We start from the raw sequence: 18,490 nt of genomic DNA on the forward strand, positions 1-18,490 counted from the left end.
TACGTGCCTAGACATATTTATGGCTATGGCCACTCTGGTAATGGCCAGACCTGCAAAATTCAGCTTCATTTTAAATTTTTTGTTAAATTATTAAAAATAATTACTAATAAATAAAAAGAATGATTAACTAAAACAGAACTAAATAATAAATATTTTCACATAAAATATTGCATATATACATATAATATGTCTGAGGCAAAAATTAACCAATAATATTCATTATCTGATATTCATAGCTATAAGTACCTGTGTAATTTATGTTATGTTATAGATCTTTTATTTTTTATAATAATTTATTTACTAACTATAGCTATTATAGTAGCTATAATTGCTTAACATGTATGTTCTGGAGGTAGTATATTGTGTATAAGTCACTCTTTGTCTACGTATCCTAAATAAAAATTTTAATTTTCTTAATAAAAAATTTTATTAGCCATATCTGCGAAAAAAATTTAAGACAGGCCTATGATTACGTGTACGGCTCTTGTATGGACTCTACCGAGTAACAGAAGAAGTAAGGAGGAAGTTTAGTACTGTTGACAAATTAACTTTTAGTGTAAAAAAATATTCCAAAAGGTGCTTAACCGAGTTCAATTATTTAAAGATGGAACTCCTCATTAAAATTTGCCATATGAGCCTATTATTACATTTTGGAGAACGTAGATAAACGCCTCAAATTCTTATTGTGAAAACTTTGAAATCATTAAAACTAGATTCCGATGAAATTATAAGTATCAAAGAGTCAAAAAAAGTCTAGTTAACTCCAAGAGTCTTAAGTTGAAATTGAAAAATGTTTGGTATGATACAAAGTCCTATTTTAACCGTTTCCATTACTATAATCTACAAGAACAAGAACTATCATTTTGCCCAACCTATAGATTTTATTTGGAAATAGAAAAAAACATCTCAAACTTTTTATGGATCAATTGGAAAACCTATTTTCAATAATCTAAACCAAATCATACACAAAAAAATCGATCTCAAAATTTTAAAAAAATATTTCAAACATAATATCGGGTAACAATATAAAGCACAGAACTTGAACATGGACTTTCTGAAGATTTCTCAACGTATGACTTTGTATATTTTAAGTTTGCACCAATTACGTCAGTGTAGTGTCTATTTTAAAAATGTTTGTTTACATCATAATTATTTTACAAATCCTCATACACATTGTTGCAATATATATATTAAGTACATGTATTATTTAGTTATGAATTAACCGATATATATATATACACCTGTCGAAAGTGATTTTTATTGTGAGTTTTAATTTATATTTGTATCTAAATTAATCTCTATAATAATTATAAATAATAAAATATATTTAGATATAACAAATTTAATATGGGTGTTCAATAGGCATTTATTAGGATTCAATAACCTTTTAATGGTTGAACAGTGAAAATTAAATTAAAAGAAAAAAATCATTAATTATAATATAATACAAAACAATTATTTTTCTGGGTATAGGTATTAACTAAAACTTTTGTTTGTCCCCCCCCCCCCATAAATATTTCCCAAGTTACGTTGGTGTATGCAGGGACATTTGGGCACACATAGTTTAGGGGCCCTTTTAGAAAAAAAGAATAATTATTATTTCACATTAGGTACCTACTTATTTCCAAATATAACAAATATTTGAAATTTGAAACGATATTACAACTACCTTTCAGTTTTATTCAACCAGAATTGTTGATTTGATGAAATTAATAATCGAATGTATATGGTTTTCTCACAACACAAAATTAATTCTCAATAACGCAAATAGCGCTTTAGTATAGATCCTCCATCAGTATATATCAAGAGATCGTCTTCTATGTACATTACTGTACTCGGTAACATTCACAGGTAATTTAACTTTGAAAAATTGTATTAACATCTTATAGCAATTTTAGTTTGAGGATTTTCCGTTTGTCATTAGGTACGTACTTCAGATAATATTGGCTTTTTAATTCCGCTTGAGATTCCCAAGTTAGTTGATTTTCATAGGGTTTAAATATTTTGTTAAAACAGTAGTAACTAAATAGACCTATTTATAGCTATTTAGAATTTTAGTCACGTTGCTAATATCATATAATGATGTATATTAGAATATTTTATTTAAACTAGATGCTAAATATTACAAACGACATCGACCATGTTTTAATTTAGAGTTATTTTATTGTAAATACAGATATTCCATTCTTAGGTAATACAATAACATTAATTGATCGATTCAAAAATTAAAATATGTGGTGAATTTGAATGAATAATGTATTTAACGGTTTGACTATTTAGTATTAGAGATGTTGGTGTCATCATTATATTATTTACGGATCGCTAAGTTGATTTACTATAAATACGTTTTATTTTGATCTGTCCTAAATCTTTGTCCGATAATTTGCAAAACCGATTACCGAGACCTAGTTGACACACCAGTATCGGAGTGATTGCACCCCCACGCGGGCAATTCGTGCACATCATGACCAAGACGCATGAATGTAATATGTATGACGTGGCAAATCGTTTTTTCGCACTTCTACGTTAGACAGCCTGCCAGACACTTTTGAAAGGATCCTGTTAGGATGTTGGCTAACATGTAAATGCTTGATAAAAAAAATAAATTTTGGCGTTTCTTTTTATTAATTTTGCTATAATGTTATGTATAGTTCCCAAATAATTATTTCTGTATTTCGTTCAAGTTGAACGCGAATCTGTTATATATTATTTGGTCGAGCTACATAATTATATGTTTTATGTTACATTTGCAAAAGAGAATTACAGTTATAGCCGTCGGTCGTGTTCGTTGTGTAACCGAACTTGGTCTTATAGGCATTCGCCAACACACATTTTCCAATTAAGAAAGAAGACCGTTAATATTGCAGTTTACCCTAAGGTAAATAGATACAAAACAAATATAAAATAAGCAAATATCATTTACTCGAGTTATTATTAAATAAACGAAACGCATTGAACGCTATGGCGTCGTTATCAATCTACAGAAAATGCGATTGACCAACGGGTCATCAACTATAACTACTTATATTTTTTTTATGATTATTATGTATATTGGTATAAAAAAATGAAATAAAAATAGCATATTTGTATTATTTTTAAAGATCAAAAACTTCAATCGTCTTTTCTTTTATTATAAACCTTTCCCTTGTAAGCTACCTTGATTGTTTTCTATATAATGCTGAATGTGAGTAATTAGGTTACCTACTTAAAATGTGTGGTTTGGGAATAATCTCTGTACAAAAACTTCCCTAAAATAAACTTATTACTCACTTAACGTTCAACATAAAAGTTTTTGACTAATGACAATTGGCAAAATTTAATTAATTGTGTGTATGACATTGTAAATTTATGTTGATAGGCAGACATCAACAGTGTTTTTTTTTTTTTTTTTTAATAGAATTATACTGTTTTTGAAAATGTAGTTTCTACTTGTTTATAAGTTCATAAATTCTTCTTTAAAAGTGTATACTTATTTATATTAGTATCAAATGTAATATGAAGGTAACAGAATATTTTATTGTATGACATTCTCTTTAATATTTTTATTGATAAATTAGGATTATTCTGCACTAAACAATTATTTCTTAATGTTATCAATATTCATATTTAAATTATGAGGTATTTATATTTTATGCAGATATGATACATTATATATAATATAGATTGTTAATGTTTAAAAATTATATAGCTGCTATGTTGGCTAGTTTAGGATAATAATGAGGTCTGACAACTTAGTTTTAATTTTTATCAAATATTGTGGTGGTCTTATAGAATTTGTTATATTTTTTATATCTTACTATTCAATATAACTTTTTATGCTTGAAGAAATTATTTAAGATCAAAGGATTTAGAATTTGATATTAAATTCATATATTAAAAAATATTTATATGTTCATTAGCTATGGTTTTTATTCATATAACATTCAGATATGTAGCGAACAAAATTTATAAAAATACCCCATAAAAAAGCAATTGAAAAACATAAGATTTTAGATCAATGTCTAATGAATAAATCGAAATAAGATATTATTATATGATACATCCAAATTTGTTATTACTTTGGAAGAATATAAATAAAAGTTTTTATTTATATTACTGTTTAAAGGTATAACAATTTTAAATTGTTAACATTTTTATTTTTGAACTGGGTCGTTTAAAAATTAACTGAAAGAAAACTAAATTTATTAGAATTATTACTTAATAGTTTTTTACTAGTTATAAAATATATTTACTGTACAATTATATATCACTTAATATTCAAGGTCATTCAAATTCGAATATGTCATAAATAAGTTATTTATATATCTCTATTATTTTGGCCATATGAAATTTAAGTGACCTTGTATTTAATAATGAACAATATTAAGAATGGAGTTATTGAGTTATTTCTATGTTTGTAACAACCTGATGTTGTGTCTTCACTTTAGTATGAATATGGTAAGTGCACAAGCTTTACCATGTAAACACTGTTATATGATTGAAATTATTAAGTAGAATTTGGTACATATACTTACTATTTCAATGCTAAGATTCTACTAAAAAATCTAGCAAATGTACAATCATGTTTATTGGTTTTATAGATTTAGTCAACATTATTTTTGTTGTAATATTAATATTTATTTCATTTTTGTTGTGATTGTTATCATTAAATAAATATAAACTTAAGTCAATAATTAGATAAAAGAATTATCTATCTATACATTATTTTAGCACTTAAGTTATAGATCAATAATTGTATTTATAACATTAAATAAGAAATTAAATCAGTAGGAATTTATTTACACTTATAATTCCGTAATATCTCAGCATAAATATTAAGTAATGTAAGAATTTAATTTTAATTTTGTGAATTTGATGAAAGTTTATTTTTAAATTTAAAATTTAATGTTACTACTTATATGAAATTATAATTCAATAGTAAATTACCATTTTCAAACACACTTTAAAATGTTATTGTAATGTATTTAAAAATACAAATAATCTAGAATCAATGATTATTAAACGTAAGAATAAGTTAAATAATTGTATACATTTTTCAATAAAATTATTACTGTGCATATAAAAAACTTAGTTTAGATTTCAATTTAACAAATATTAATAAATATGTTCAGGTGAAATGTTTCTTAAATTGTATTCTTGACAGCCATCCATCTGCATAACACTAAAACATTTAAAGTATAAGCTATTATGGTTGTTAATTGATAAAATACAAGTTGTTTTTTAAAAAAATATTTCTAATATTACATTATATATATATATTAAATAAAAATATAACTTTTATCGTTAATTTTAGTAATCTTTTAAAAATATTCTGTGAAATTAAAATTAACACACAAAGATTAAGGTTATGTTAAATTACTAAATATAATATTAAGGTATAGTTACTCTTAACTCTAATGTTTCAAATCAAATATTATATCTATTTATCATTATTGTCATCTAAGTTAATATTGGTTTAATATGTATGTATACATTTTATTGATAATTAAATAAAATTAAATGCTAGTAAAGTTAAATACTTTATTTAAATATAATAATCATTATTAATTTACAATAGTTTTTTTTTTTTTAATTTAGACATTTATAGCCAATAAGCTTTGTACATCTAATACATCTAATGATATACAAATACAAATATAATTAAGAATTACAAAATTATACATGAACTTATGAGTTTATACCAAATTATAATTAGTAAATAAATTATTATGGAAGTTCATATAAAGTTACCTATAACTAAATTTACTATAATATTCATATGTTAATACATATTATGTATTAATATTATTTTTTTATCAGATAAATATCAAGCCAATAAATAAATAATAAATAATTTTAGCAGAAACAGTTATTTTTTTTAAATTGATAACTTTTGAAGAAAAGAAACATCTAATTATTTTTCAAATCAATAAGACCTAGGTCATTTTAAAGTTTAAATTTTATGATTTTTAATGCTGAAAAGCATAAAAAAATACACCAATAATTGTCAAAAAAACTTAAATTAATTAATACATAAATCTATGTTTTTATTGTATTCTAGCAATATAATAATATTATGTAATTAAATGTTTTAATAACTATTATTTAGACTTATAATAATTAACTAAAGTAATTACCCATAATACATTTTCTATTATTAATGAAAATTATTAGGCTTAAATGTAAACTATAAACAATACTTAGTGTGGATTATTATTAATTATTTAGTTAGGTTCACTATTTTTGAAACGGATTATTTCATGTAAAATCTCTAATAAATATAATTGTGTTGTTTTATTGTAACAAGTTTAGTATATTTGTCAGAGGCAGTCCCAGAATATGCACAACATTTTTAAAATAATTAACTATCCTCGAATTACTAATATTTAAAAACTTATTCTACCTAGTTAAACTCGAATTAATATATTTTTTTAGGTTGGTCTAAAAAAAACATTACAAATGATTCAAAGAAAAAAAAAATTTGCTACCACTGTAAAATGCTAACAAATTAAAATTCTTACTCTATGACTAACATGAATTTATTCATTGTTTTGATTAGTTTTTTTTAAATTTTATTGATGTATTATAAAATAATAAGATATGAATAATTCAATGAATAGTACTTTAGGAAAATGTAAATTATAAATTGCCTATTCTTAAAAAAAAGATATTTGGTTTATTATACATTAATGCATATAAAAAAATGACTATTCTAACATTTATTATAAAAATTTAAATTTAAACATACTTCTAGAGACTCAATATTGAAAACTTTCTTTAGATAATATTTGCAATCATTTTTGGAATACATAATATTCGTTGAATTTGAAATAATTGTTTTTAGTCAAACAATATTTTATTTAAGTAGTAAATTAAAACAATTATGGACGTATCAAAGCATTAAAAGAAAATTAAACTTAAATATTAAATTACTATTGGTACAATAAGCTATCATATGTAAATATTTAAAAAATTATAATTATAAATATTAGTATTTAATAATATTACTCAATGATTATCCAATACAAACACTTGAAATAATAAGTTAATATAAGTGTGATATATGTAATAAAAATAGGATCATAATAGTTAAATATTTACAAAAAGTTTACATGGATTTTTTTTTGGTAAAAATATATTTTAATGTAATTGTGTAATTTAATATACATATTATTTTAGTTATAAAATAAAATACATTATAGACGTGAAATATGAATTGAACATCTATATAAATTTATTTTTCTCAATTTTAATTAATACTCGTTATTTAAAATTTAATTTTTTTTAAAGTATTTTGAGATGATTAAGAGTTTAAAAATGAATGCACATAATTGTATTTAGAAACATTATACATACTTTTTTATATAAAAAGAGCTTAAACCTAAACAGCTGACCTTTGGCTAGGTGCACCATAACTATTATAAATACAAATTTGATATTTTATTATTATGACTTTGATATAATATTAAAATATATTGCAATATTTTACAATGTAATGTATCCAAACCGGTTTTTAGATCTTGTCAAAATGTTAATTAAATGTTGTTTATTATTTTAAAAACTGTTGGTAACGACTTATTTTATGTAACATTTCATAGCAAGTAGTGACATATTTGAATATTTTCAATATAGCAAAGAAACTGTTAGGATTTATAAAGTGAGTGTCTTGTATAAAATCCTAACTTACCAACTACCGAAAGAACGATGATCAAAAAGTAAATGCTAGAATTTAAATATGTGTTTAAGCAGATTTTTATATGCTATACATACTTTTTAAAATTAATTGATAAAACATAGAGTACAATTAATTAAATATTATATATTATTTATACAAATTTAATAGACTTATAAATTATTATTAGTATTACATTGCAATTGAAATTAGCAAATATATTATAGGTTTTAATAAAGTTGAAAAATCTATTGTCTTTAGCTATTATTATTTACTTTATATTACAAAATATTAATATTATTAAAATTAAGCTTTTATTAAATAAAAATAGAATGAAAGAGTTCTAAGAATTTATAGACCCTACATTATGCTAAATTAAGAAAAAATATTTTTAACAAAAAGCTTGAATTTAATTGTATAATATAATAATTTTGTAGTTTAGTATAAATTAATATTTATATCCTTATTTTGGTAAATAATAACATTATTATTAAAAGTATTATTATTATTGATTATAGATAATGATATCTAAAACCTAAATAAAATATATTTAAAAAAAGAAAAAAATTATTTTTATTGGTTGTATTTAGAGGAGAAAAAGAAAGTTATAATATAAATGCAATGAACGTTAAAAATATTTTTTTTAATTTTATCTTTAATTGACTTTCAGATTTTAGTTTTTACCATATTTTAACCATTATTATACATATAATATTAACCACATATTTTATACATTCAAATTATGCAAGTACAACATTATATAAATCTTTAAAGTTTTAATATATTAAAATTGAATAGATCTTTGATTAAATAAATTCTACATTAATATATTTATGAGCATATTTTAAAAATAAATTGTAATAATTCTTATTATTTAATAAAATAATAAATTAAAAATTATTAAATAGTTAATACTTATAAGTTAATTATATAAATAAATAAATGCTTAGCCTAGAGTATTATTATATTTGTAAAGTACGACCGGTTTCATATTAAAAATTCATAGTCGAGTATATAAAGTCAATAAAATCGGTACTCTTACTTATAAGACAAGAATACATTTTTTGAAATTTCATACATAATAGATAATAATTTCCTACTTTATCTATTATAGTATAACTTAAAGTTTATTAAAATAAAAATACAGCTTAAATGTTATTTAATTTTTTATAATGATTATTTCAATTAAGTATTAAAATTACATTTAATATATATTTATAAATTATGTATCCTTACATTTGTTAAATTTATGAAAAATTAATTTATAACGAAAAATAATTACAATTTTTAGTTTATGGGTAATAAAAGAAAATTATTATTTACCTGTCATTCATTATTGTACGGCAGTAGTTTTATTTTTCTGTACATACAGTATTACGCACTTGTCGATGGTAGTTCCTTTTTAACTTTTTTTTTTTAGATATAACGTTTTCACGAATTATCCATCCTTACAGTTGGCTTGTTCGTCAGTAACTGTTGTTATCGCCAATGTTCATGAATAGTATTGTCGTCATTGCGGTACAGTGTTCCCGTCTACCATATTTTTTGGTGGTTCACAACAATGTTGTTATATTCAATAATTCAATTTTTAGTGTGTTCAAATTTAATTATTTTCGACTTCTATGAACTAAATGTTTTCAATTAAATTATGACCTCTACAATTAATCAGAACATAGGATTATTGAAAAATTTATTTGAATGCACTCATAATTTTAAGATAAAAAACTTTCCAATTGTTTTTATCATCCATGGTTCCGTTTCTGTAAATTTATTTTATAGGTTGGGTCTATGATGTTGCATTCGTGATTTGTGTTAAGCAAGTAGGAATTTTGCAATAATTTGCATGTCTGGATTTTCAAGTAAATATTTTTGTTGTTTTAACTGTTCAGTTAATATTATAACTAAAATGATGTTCGAATATAATCATAGGTGATATTGTACCGCCAGAACCATGAGCTTTGGCGAAAATATTTTACGTAAATACGGTTGGAGTCAAGGTAAACAAATTTTTTTTTCTTTAACTAAACACGCAGTGTTTTAAAAATTACTTGGTATTCCATACTTTTTCTTTACTTATTTGTTCTAAAAGAAATTTGGTTAACAATATGTCTTGTTGTGTATTAAAATTGTGTCTGTGCACTTGCTTGCAATCTGTCTGTCGGTTCGAATTGCAGTGCATTTATTGAATTTGGTATTGAAAATTTGTGATATCAATAGATTATTTAATTTTAAAATTTTCATTATTGAATAATCTTTGTTAATATAGTTTATACTGGTGCATAGTGATCAACATTATAATTAATTTTTTTGCGACTAATTTTGAGTTAATTAAGCACTGGTATATACTTTTTGATATTATTAAATATCGAAACATACTTTATGTTACTATATTACTTTTTCATCACTTATTTTTATTGGTTATGTTTTAAATATTTCTATTTGAAAAACTAGTTTTGTACTATTTATCTTAGTATATACGTTAAAATTCTACTTATTTATGAAAAAATATAATATGGATGGTTTTTTTATATGGTTAGGGTTTGAAAATGGAACTAATATTAACAAATTTGTTATTAATGTTATGAAGGGGTTGTAAATAAAAAAATAATACTTTTAAGTATATAAGAAAGAAATTATTATGGGATTTCTATGTATATATTACTAAATGATATAGTGTTTTTATGTTTAATTTACTTTAATGAATCTATACATTATTAGCTTTATTAAAAATTATGGAAACTAGTTTTCTGTTATTGTATGAATTAACCTTTTACAATTATGTTTAATATATTTCACTATTATTTTTATTTAAATACATTGTAATATTGAATGATGGTAAATTATTAGTATAAGTAATAAGGTTTTATTATTAGTTTTTTAAAATAATATGTCATATTTATTGTAAAGCTGTCTTTACATGATAAATTATTTTATGAATAATTCAAATTCAAATTCTTCCGCCTAATTTAATATCATTATACAAATAAAATGACTTTTTAGATTAAGTTAATATTTATTTTTTAATTGCATTTATATATTTATTAAAAATAAATTGATAGCATGTAATTTTATGTTGAAAATAACTGTTTATTAACTACATTTATTTTATAAATAAAATCTTAAAGAGATTATATATTTATTGACATTTTAAACCTCAAACCACATTTAATTTCTTAATATTATTTATGATTATTATTTATTATCAGTGTAGTGGCCCGAAAATTATTTATTTCTAATTATTTCTAATTATTTCTAATTATGTTTTTTATTTTTAAATTTATGTTATGTTTAAATAATCTTTCTTGGTTTTTCATGCATTCAGTTGAGGAATAAATATATAAAATATAAACATGGTTAATGTTTATTTTATAATCTTCATATACTTGTAGCCAATAGGAAACACAATGGGTAGTAAATTTTATGCATAGTTAATTGCATTTATCTTTCTTTTTGTATCATTTCGACTAACATATAGACTAATTGTGTTTAGGGTGGTGAGAGCCATGCATGAAGATCGCTGGTACTTCTCAAAAGAGCAGCTGGAGAATACACCCAGCAAACGATTTGGCATCGATGCTGATAAAGAGTTGTCCTACCGACAGATTGCGGCCAACCTCATTCAAGAGATGGGCCAAAGGCTGCACACCACCCAATTGTGTATAAACACTGCTATTGTGTATATGCACCGGTTCTACATGTACCATCCTTTTACACTATTTCATCGTAATGCAATGGCTACTGCATGTCTTTTTCTTGCTGCCAAAAATGAAGAACAACCGCGCAAATTAGAACATGTTCTCAAGGTGTCTATAATTTGTTTACATAAACAACAGGGGCATAATTTTCATCATATTGATAATAAATCTGAAGTTTATATGGAACAAGTACAAGACTTGTTAAAAAATGAAGAAACCCTATTGAAAACCTTAGGTTTTGAAACAGCCATTGACCATCCTCATACTCATATAGTGCGATGTTGTCATCTTGTAAGGGCTAGCAAAGATCTCGCCCAAACAGCATATTTTATGGCATCTAATAGTCTGCATTTAACTACTATGTGTGTTCAATATAAACCAACAATTGTTGCTTGTTTTTGTATACATTTGGCATGTAAATGGTCGAAGTGGGAATTAAAAGATAGTATGGAAGGTAAACCATGGTTTTGGTATGTAGATCAAAGTGTAACAACTGAGTTACTAGAACAGCTTACTTCAGAATTTTTAGCAATATTTGACAAATGTCCATCTCGCCTGAAAAAACGACTAATGGCCACCAATTCAATGGACAAAAATGGAGCATTAGCTAATTATTGCTCTTCTCAACAAGTGCAATCACCTATCCCTCCTTTGCCTTCTAATTATAAACATCAGAGTCATTCTCGAATGTTAAATACAAGACCTACACCATCCAAACCTACTCCTCCTATAGTCTTCCAACCTCCAACTAGAACTAATGGTGTTCCAGTTGATCATAAATTTTTAGTACCTGCTAGACCTATTCCTCTTAAAGATCAACCAACACCAATTATTTCTAACAAACCATTAGCACCTGTAAAACCTAAAATTGATGTACCTACAACTTTAAATAATAATGTTAAAAATGAACCTCTTATTCAACGACCTAAGTCATTACCTAAACCTTCAGAAACTATTGTTAAACAGGAAATCATGGTTAAACAAGAGATAACCAAACCCTCTGAACCTGTACGAAATCAATTCTCTGTCGGTCGAGATAATCATTCTGAAGTGATAACAAGTGTGCTCAAAGAAATGACCAAGCAAAATGATTTAAATACTTTATCTGTGATCAAATCTCCTCGAGAATCTCCACCCAAAGTTAAGAAGCCATCAATATTTAGTCCAGTACCTGAAGACGAACCACAAGATATTAAACCTTATATTAAATCTGAACCAGAACCTTTAATTACTAAATCTGAACCAGAACCATTTAGTATCAAACCTCAATCCGAGTCTTTTATTGTTATTAAATCTGAACCAGAGCTATATATTAAACCTGAACCAATGAGTCCTGAAGCACTACCAGACATACCCAAGTTCAATCCTGAATTAATGCTGAATCCAGTTGGTCCTACTGGTACTGTTGAAATGGATGGAGAAACAACCAATTCAAATACACATAAAAAGAAAAAGAAGAAACATAAAGAAGAGAAACGTGAGAAAAAGAAACATAAAAAAGATAAAAAACATAAAGATGGAGAACATAGACATCACAAACATAAAGATAAACATAAAGAACCTGAACCTATTAGAATTACAATACCAAAAGAAAAAATTAAACAAATACCACCAGTGGTAATAACAACACCACATTCTCCACCTAGAGGCATCAAATTAAAAATTGCAAAAGAAAGAATTGGAGCTAATGGCTCAGGGTCTGGGAGTAGTTTACGAATTAAAATTAGTAAAGATGACAGAGGAGCAAAAAGAGAACACAGTCCTGGTGAAAGCACTCCAAAAAGAAATCGCAAAGAAAGAAGAGATTCTGATTCTGGTTTAGGTCATAGCCAGAGTTAGTATTTACTTTTTGTAAGCTGGAATCGAAACTATATCATTCATTATTATTTTTGTTACTTAACTAAGAGCCTTTGAATAAGCATTTGTTTTTACTTTATAAATTGGAAAAATAGAACAAAAATATATATATAAAAAAAAAAAAAAACATTTTGCAAAGACTTTTTCTCTTAGGTAAATGTTTCGATTACCAGTATGTGTCATTGTGCAATATAATATAATATGCTCTTCCTGACACTTGATTTTTGTTTTCGTTTTGTTGTTAACAATTTAAGTGCCTTTCTTTTGTTTGGTTTTTATTATTTTTATATACATAATAAGTCAAACATTATTCACCTAACGAGTAGACCTCCTAGTACATACTCGTACACATAAATATTATTAATAGCTAAACATTGTCATCTCACATGTCTTGAGCTATTAACTAAAATATTGACTTTGTGATAATTGGCGGATATACGCCAAACTTATTTGTACTATTGTAAATATTGTAATGTCGACTGAGTTAACAATCATAGAAAAAATTATGGTTTTTAGGAATTTACCTATTAAATAATGTATTTTGCAGAGCTCATACTATTTAATTTTGTTTTTCCAAACTCCTTTTTCCTTATTTTTCAATACTAGTTAATAATTTTTTTAAATTGTATATTTTTTATTTGTATTTGGTTATGTAATTATTTTTCAGCGTACATAATTAAAAAAAAATGTTGTTAAAAAGTTTTTTTCTAGTACTTGTTTCATCCTTATTTTCTTATTTGTTGGACATAAGTGTTTTTGTGTAAGTGTAATAATTATACGTAAAATATATTGGGATAAAAATATGGAAATAAGTAGATCTCATTTTCTAAGATCGTATGATTTTTTAAACATTTGAGTATATGATCATATTGAAAATTCATATTTGAATTTTTCATTATAACAGCAAACATTTGAAGAAATATTAGTCTTGCAATAAACGAAATGTTCTACATTTAATATTATACAACAATCAATTAGCTCATTATGTATAGTTTATCTTGTACATCAATAAATTTATTATGAATTATTGGAAGATCTACAACTTGGTGTATACATTGAACCGATTGACAGACAAGCAAATAGATACATTTAGGTACCATTTATGATTACCTACAGTAATAGCTTACATATTTATTTTATCATGATAACATTTTTTATTCTGAATTTTGTCAAACAATTAGGTAAAGGTTTAGGGAAAAAAGAAAATGGAATCGCAGCTCCTGTCCGTGCTAGTTTTAAGTTTGATCAAACTGGTATTGGTTATGATACAGCTAATGCTGAGTCTTACGGTGATAAATGGTGGACCCGTACTTACAATGATGCATCTAATAGATTAGATGTTAAAGAAAAAGTAATGATTTAAACATGATAAATTATTATTAATACAATAAACTTGGACCAATTATAATGATACATTTATTTTCAGGATGGAAGTATAATTTTTAAATCAAAGAAAAAAAGAGAAAAAAAGAAGGTACCTATATAATTTTTAAATTTTAATAGATTTATTAGTATATATGTGTATAACAATAATAATCACATTATATTCTTATTATGATAAATTAAATGTAAAGAAAATAAAAATCGAGGAGGTCAAAATGAGTTTTGAACTATCTGATGAACAGTTATTCCAAGCATGCGGTGGTATTACTTGTCATAAGTAAGTTTAAAATTTATGAGAAATTTATATGATGTAAATTAAAAAAAAAGTTTACATAAATTATATGTTGTCCAAAAACATATTAATTTATGCTTGAATCTAAATATGTTTTTCTAGAGCGGCTAGACATGGATTTAATATGAATGGAAAGTTGGAAAGATTACGCAAACAAGATGAACAATTATCAGCAACCTTTAAGAATGTAAAAGAAACTAGTGGAATAAATGATAAAAATAATTAATCATGATTTTTGAATTTTTCATATAAATATTAAACATTTATTTAAAACACATGTACAAAAAATTGAAATAATCATAAAAAAAAAATACAATAATAAATCGAGCACATTTATAACAACATTTATGTACAATTTGCTATTCTAGACTATGAAATAATTCTTTTAATATTTCCTCTTCTTTTTAATAATTATTAACACATTTTGAGCTTGAGGAAAATGTTTGCCTTTACAAATAATTATGGCATTTGTTACCTATTATAACATTAGACAAGATCTTATATGAGCAAATTAATAAGAATACAATTATACAATTAAATTATTCTATACATACACATTTGTTACATACATTAAAAAAAATATAATGGTTAATTTGATTGGAATTATCATGAATTAGCTGCGTTTATAAATTAATAGGAGAAAATTGACGGACAATACTTGTGATACAATAAGATATAGTTAACATTTTAATATTCTATAAAAATATATCTTTAAATATTATTTTGAACATTAACAGAGTAAAAAATAAATAATACTGTTGTGATAATTTATTGTAAACAGCCATTGAATATAACTTAAATTTAACACTTAGCTTACTAACCAGTCATCATAATTATTCTATTCATTATAAAATTAAATTACATTTCATTATATTTTGCTAAAATAATTAGTCTATTCATTATAAAATTAAATTAAATTTCATTATATTTTGCCTATTGTGAAATATTCTTCAATAAATTTATTTTTTTTTTTCATATCATACAATCATACATTTTTGTTGAATATTTAAATATTTACAAGTTTTTAATGTGCCTTTATGATAATAATTACAGTAAATATATAAATCATGTGTAGTAGTATATTTACCTAAGGTTTTAAAACTTGATAACAGAAAATATTATATTGACTATTTAAATACCATTAAAACAATACTTCAGTACATTTATGTACAATTTATTTATATACTTTAAATTATTAAGTAATTAAAACAATCAGTGCAATTCATAGTTAAAAACTTCATGTTCCTATAATATACTTTCATACTTAGAATGTATTCATTTCAAGGTTTAATAGGATTTTTTAGAAACGTTTTACATAAAACGTATGTTAGCTCTATTTAATGTTCAAATTTTATTTTTTAAAGAATAATTATGTTAATTTTACACAAATTTAAAGGATCTTGAACGAATTCCAGAAAAATAATGCAAAACAATATTATTTAACTGTGTGAAAATATTCCTTGTCCAGACGAGATTCCGTATTATATTATATTGATGTATTATTGATTCAGTAAAATATTAACAGTGTTTTTTCTTTTAATTTAAAGTATTCCACGAATTAGAAGTTAGAAATTGTTGTTTGATGTTTGGTATAATAAATGTGCATAAAGACCGAAGAAAATTTATTATAGTTGTGGTAGTCAAAAAATGTTGATCTTTATTGATTTATGGTAGTCATGCGTGTACCTACGAAGTACAACACAATTATTCATAGTTTTGGTAAAAGTACTATTCGTCTATTTAATATGTTTTTGTAGGACTACTGTTATAAATAATGAAACTATTTATTTATATTTTTTAATTATTAAAAAGCAATATTGTTCTGAAGATGATGGGTTATCGGACGGCTGACGCTTTAATCGGTGTTCCCACGGACGCGCAGTAAAATGTTTACTTGGGGCGAGTCGTTTCTATTATATCGCGGACGAGAATTGTTGGGCTTTTACCGCGTAAAGGTATACACATTCAACGCGAGAGAGGGGTGTGAAGTTAAGTCGTAATTCTTATTCACAATATTATTATGTTCGCGCGACCAGCGGAATGGGAGTCACGATCGCTAGCTTGCGCGCCGAAAATTTTGAATTTTCTCGGTAACGAGTGCGCATACGAACACGAATATATTTCCAACAACTTCAAACGTCAATGCGAGTTTAGAACTAGAAAAAATAAATTCTGGTTTTTTTTCTTTTTTTTTAATCGCCTGTTCAGCTCGTTCGCACTTGCAAGCCGTACGAGAGATCGTCGATTTCGCCACGGGGAGCATGATCGTCGCGGCGGCGTTACATTCCGCCGGCCGTGTACCTACGGCACGCGAAGTGGTACGTAACATTAGAAGTACAACGCATTATGATACACATGAATAGCTACGGTATTGGTACGGTGTATTTTGATTGGGTACAGTGGCGCTGATCGCGTGCCCGTTCGATTTCCAAACGAATTACATGCGTTGACGCATTTGTTGAAATCGTGACGGACGGCCGATACGGCAACCGATTCGGCAGCGCCGCGTTATAGTTGGGTCAAGATTAATTACGAAGACGACGACAGAACATTGGCGGCGCGAGAGAATATCGTTATGCGTGTGGGTGGGGGTGTTTGGTACGCGTCCGACTGGTGGTCCCTCGGCACACGAAAATTGGGTCGGCGCAACCGGTCCAGAACCCGCAGTGAACCGCCCGCGACCGTGTAACGCCATGTCGCGTATACTCGCCGGTGGTTATATTATACGTGTGTAGAGAAGAAAACGGAAGGAAAGACAGTTGTTCGTCGCGCGTACGGCCTCGTAACGCGGTCGTCGGGCATCACAGTGGTGTGACGCCGTGGCGCAGGACATCGTAGGTACCGGGTTGAGGAATCGGTCGATTCGAATATGTCGAACGATGGACGGTGAACGCGGGGGTGTGATCGTGTGTCCTGGACTCCTGTCGTTTACGTTGCGCAGACGACTTCGCTGTGGGTGTCCGCTGCACGGACAGGGCGCGGACGAACACGACGAGAGAGGACGGCGGGACGATGATGGCCACTACAGTTCGGTGGTCACCTCCACGTCCTTACGGTTGAACGTGGTCAGTCCGTTGCCGTTGTGCATGGGACGTCCGAATTCCTTCTTCTCCCTGAACGTCACGTTGTCGTTGGTGGGACTGGTGACGGCGGCGGCCGCCGCGATCGAGGACTCCGCGTCCCCCGTCGAGTCGAACGCCATGTTCGTGCGGCCGAACGTGCTGGTGCCATTCGCGCGGTTCCGGCCCACGCTCGACGTCCTGGCCGTGGTCGCTGCTTCCGAGCTCACGGGGCTGTGTCCGTCTGCGGATCAAACGTCAAACTTCGTTTTATTATCGAATCACCAACAACACGTCGCGGACACCTGTTGTCACGTTGGCCGAGCGCGTTACTTTCGGTGTCCTTATTTCGGGCCCGCGTCCTAACCTACGTGTTTCCAAAACCCCGCAGCTCATTTAACCTTCATCCCTGATGCCCAGGGTCGTGGAGAGAGAAACCCGGGCCCGGGGAGTACATTTTAATGTTTTCTGCAGTGTTCATTAAATTCTTATCGTTAATTGTGTTTAATTTTTAATAATTTGTAGTAGTCTTTAATTTCCGGGCCGCATATTA

The 18,490-nt window shown here is 26.7% G+C and overlaps 3 protein-coding genes across 6 annotated transcripts in view; 2 read left to right on the forward strand and 1 right to left on the reverse strand.

The window, feature by feature from the left end:
• The first annotated feature begins 2,790 nt into the window (after positions 1–2,790).
• On the forward strand, positions 2,791–13,686 carry LOC112687631 (cyclin-T1). Of its 2 annotated transcripts, none has more exons than XM_025560455.1 (2): positions 2,791–2,878; positions 11,142–13,686. In XM_025560455.1, exon 2 carries the CDS (start codon positions 11,155–11,157, stop codon positions 13,183–13,185), a length of 2,031 nt encoding a protein of 676 aa, XP_025416240.1. In that variant the 5' UTR covers positions 2,791–2,878; positions 11,142–11,154; the 3' UTR covers positions 13,186–13,686. The 2 variants fall into 2 exon arrangements, with proteins under 2 accessions (XP_025416240.1, XP_025416241.1); XM_025560456.1 differs by lacking the exon at positions 2,791–2,878 and adding an exon at positions 10,974–11,059.
• Positions 9,517–15,110, forward strand: LOC112687632 (G patch domain-containing protein 4). The gene is made up of 5 exons (XM_025560457.1): positions 9,517–9,648; positions 14,385–14,554; positions 14,630–14,677; positions 14,778–14,863; positions 14,981–15,110. Exons 1-5 carry the CDS (start codon positions 9,603–9,605, stop codon positions 15,102–15,104), a joined length of 474 nt encoding a protein of 157 aa, XP_025416242.1. The 5' UTR covers positions 9,517–9,602; the 3' UTR covers positions 15,105–15,110.
• Positions 15,111–16,094: 984 nt separating this feature from the next.
• The window catches only part of LOC112687760 (cadherin-99C), a 53,824-nt gene continuing 51,428 nt past the window's right edge, over positions 16,095–18,490 (reverse strand). For all 3 annotated transcript variants that reach the window (XM_025560682.1, XM_025560681.1, XM_025560683.1), the window contains one exon: positions 16,095–18,181. In XM_025560682.1, coding sequence (XP_025416467.1) covers positions 17,901–18,181 — 281 coding nt within the window. In that variant the 3' untranslated portion in view covers positions 16,095–17,900. The remainder of the gene's footprint in view (positions 18,182–18,490) is intronic.

Source organism: Sipha flava, unplaced genomic scaffold, assembly GCF_003268045.1.
Source record: "Sipha flava isolate LNK unplaced genomic scaffold, YSA_version1 35a_pilon_pilon, whole genome shotgun sequence".
In the NCBI taxonomy this organism is placed as follows: domain Eukaryota; kingdom Metazoa; phylum Arthropoda; class Insecta; order Hemiptera; family Aphididae; genus Sipha; species Sipha flava.

Coding starts and splice junctions, on each gene's coding strand:
- LOC112687631 (XM_025560455.1), top strand. CDS start 11,155: ATGCATGAAGATCGCTGGTACTTCTCAAAAGAGCAGCTGGAGAATACA.
- LOC112687632 (XM_025560457.1), top strand. CDS start 9,603: ATGAGCTTTGGCGAAAATATTTTACGTAAATACGGTTGGAGTCAAG. Junction 9,649..14,384: donor TAAATACGGTTGGAGTCAAG/GTAAACAAATTT, acceptor TCAAACAATTAG/GTAAAGGTTTAGGGAAAAAA. Junction 14,678..14,777: donor AAAAAAGAGAAAAAAAGAAG/GTACCTATATAA, acceptor TTAAATGTAAAG/AAAATAAAAATCGAGGAGGT.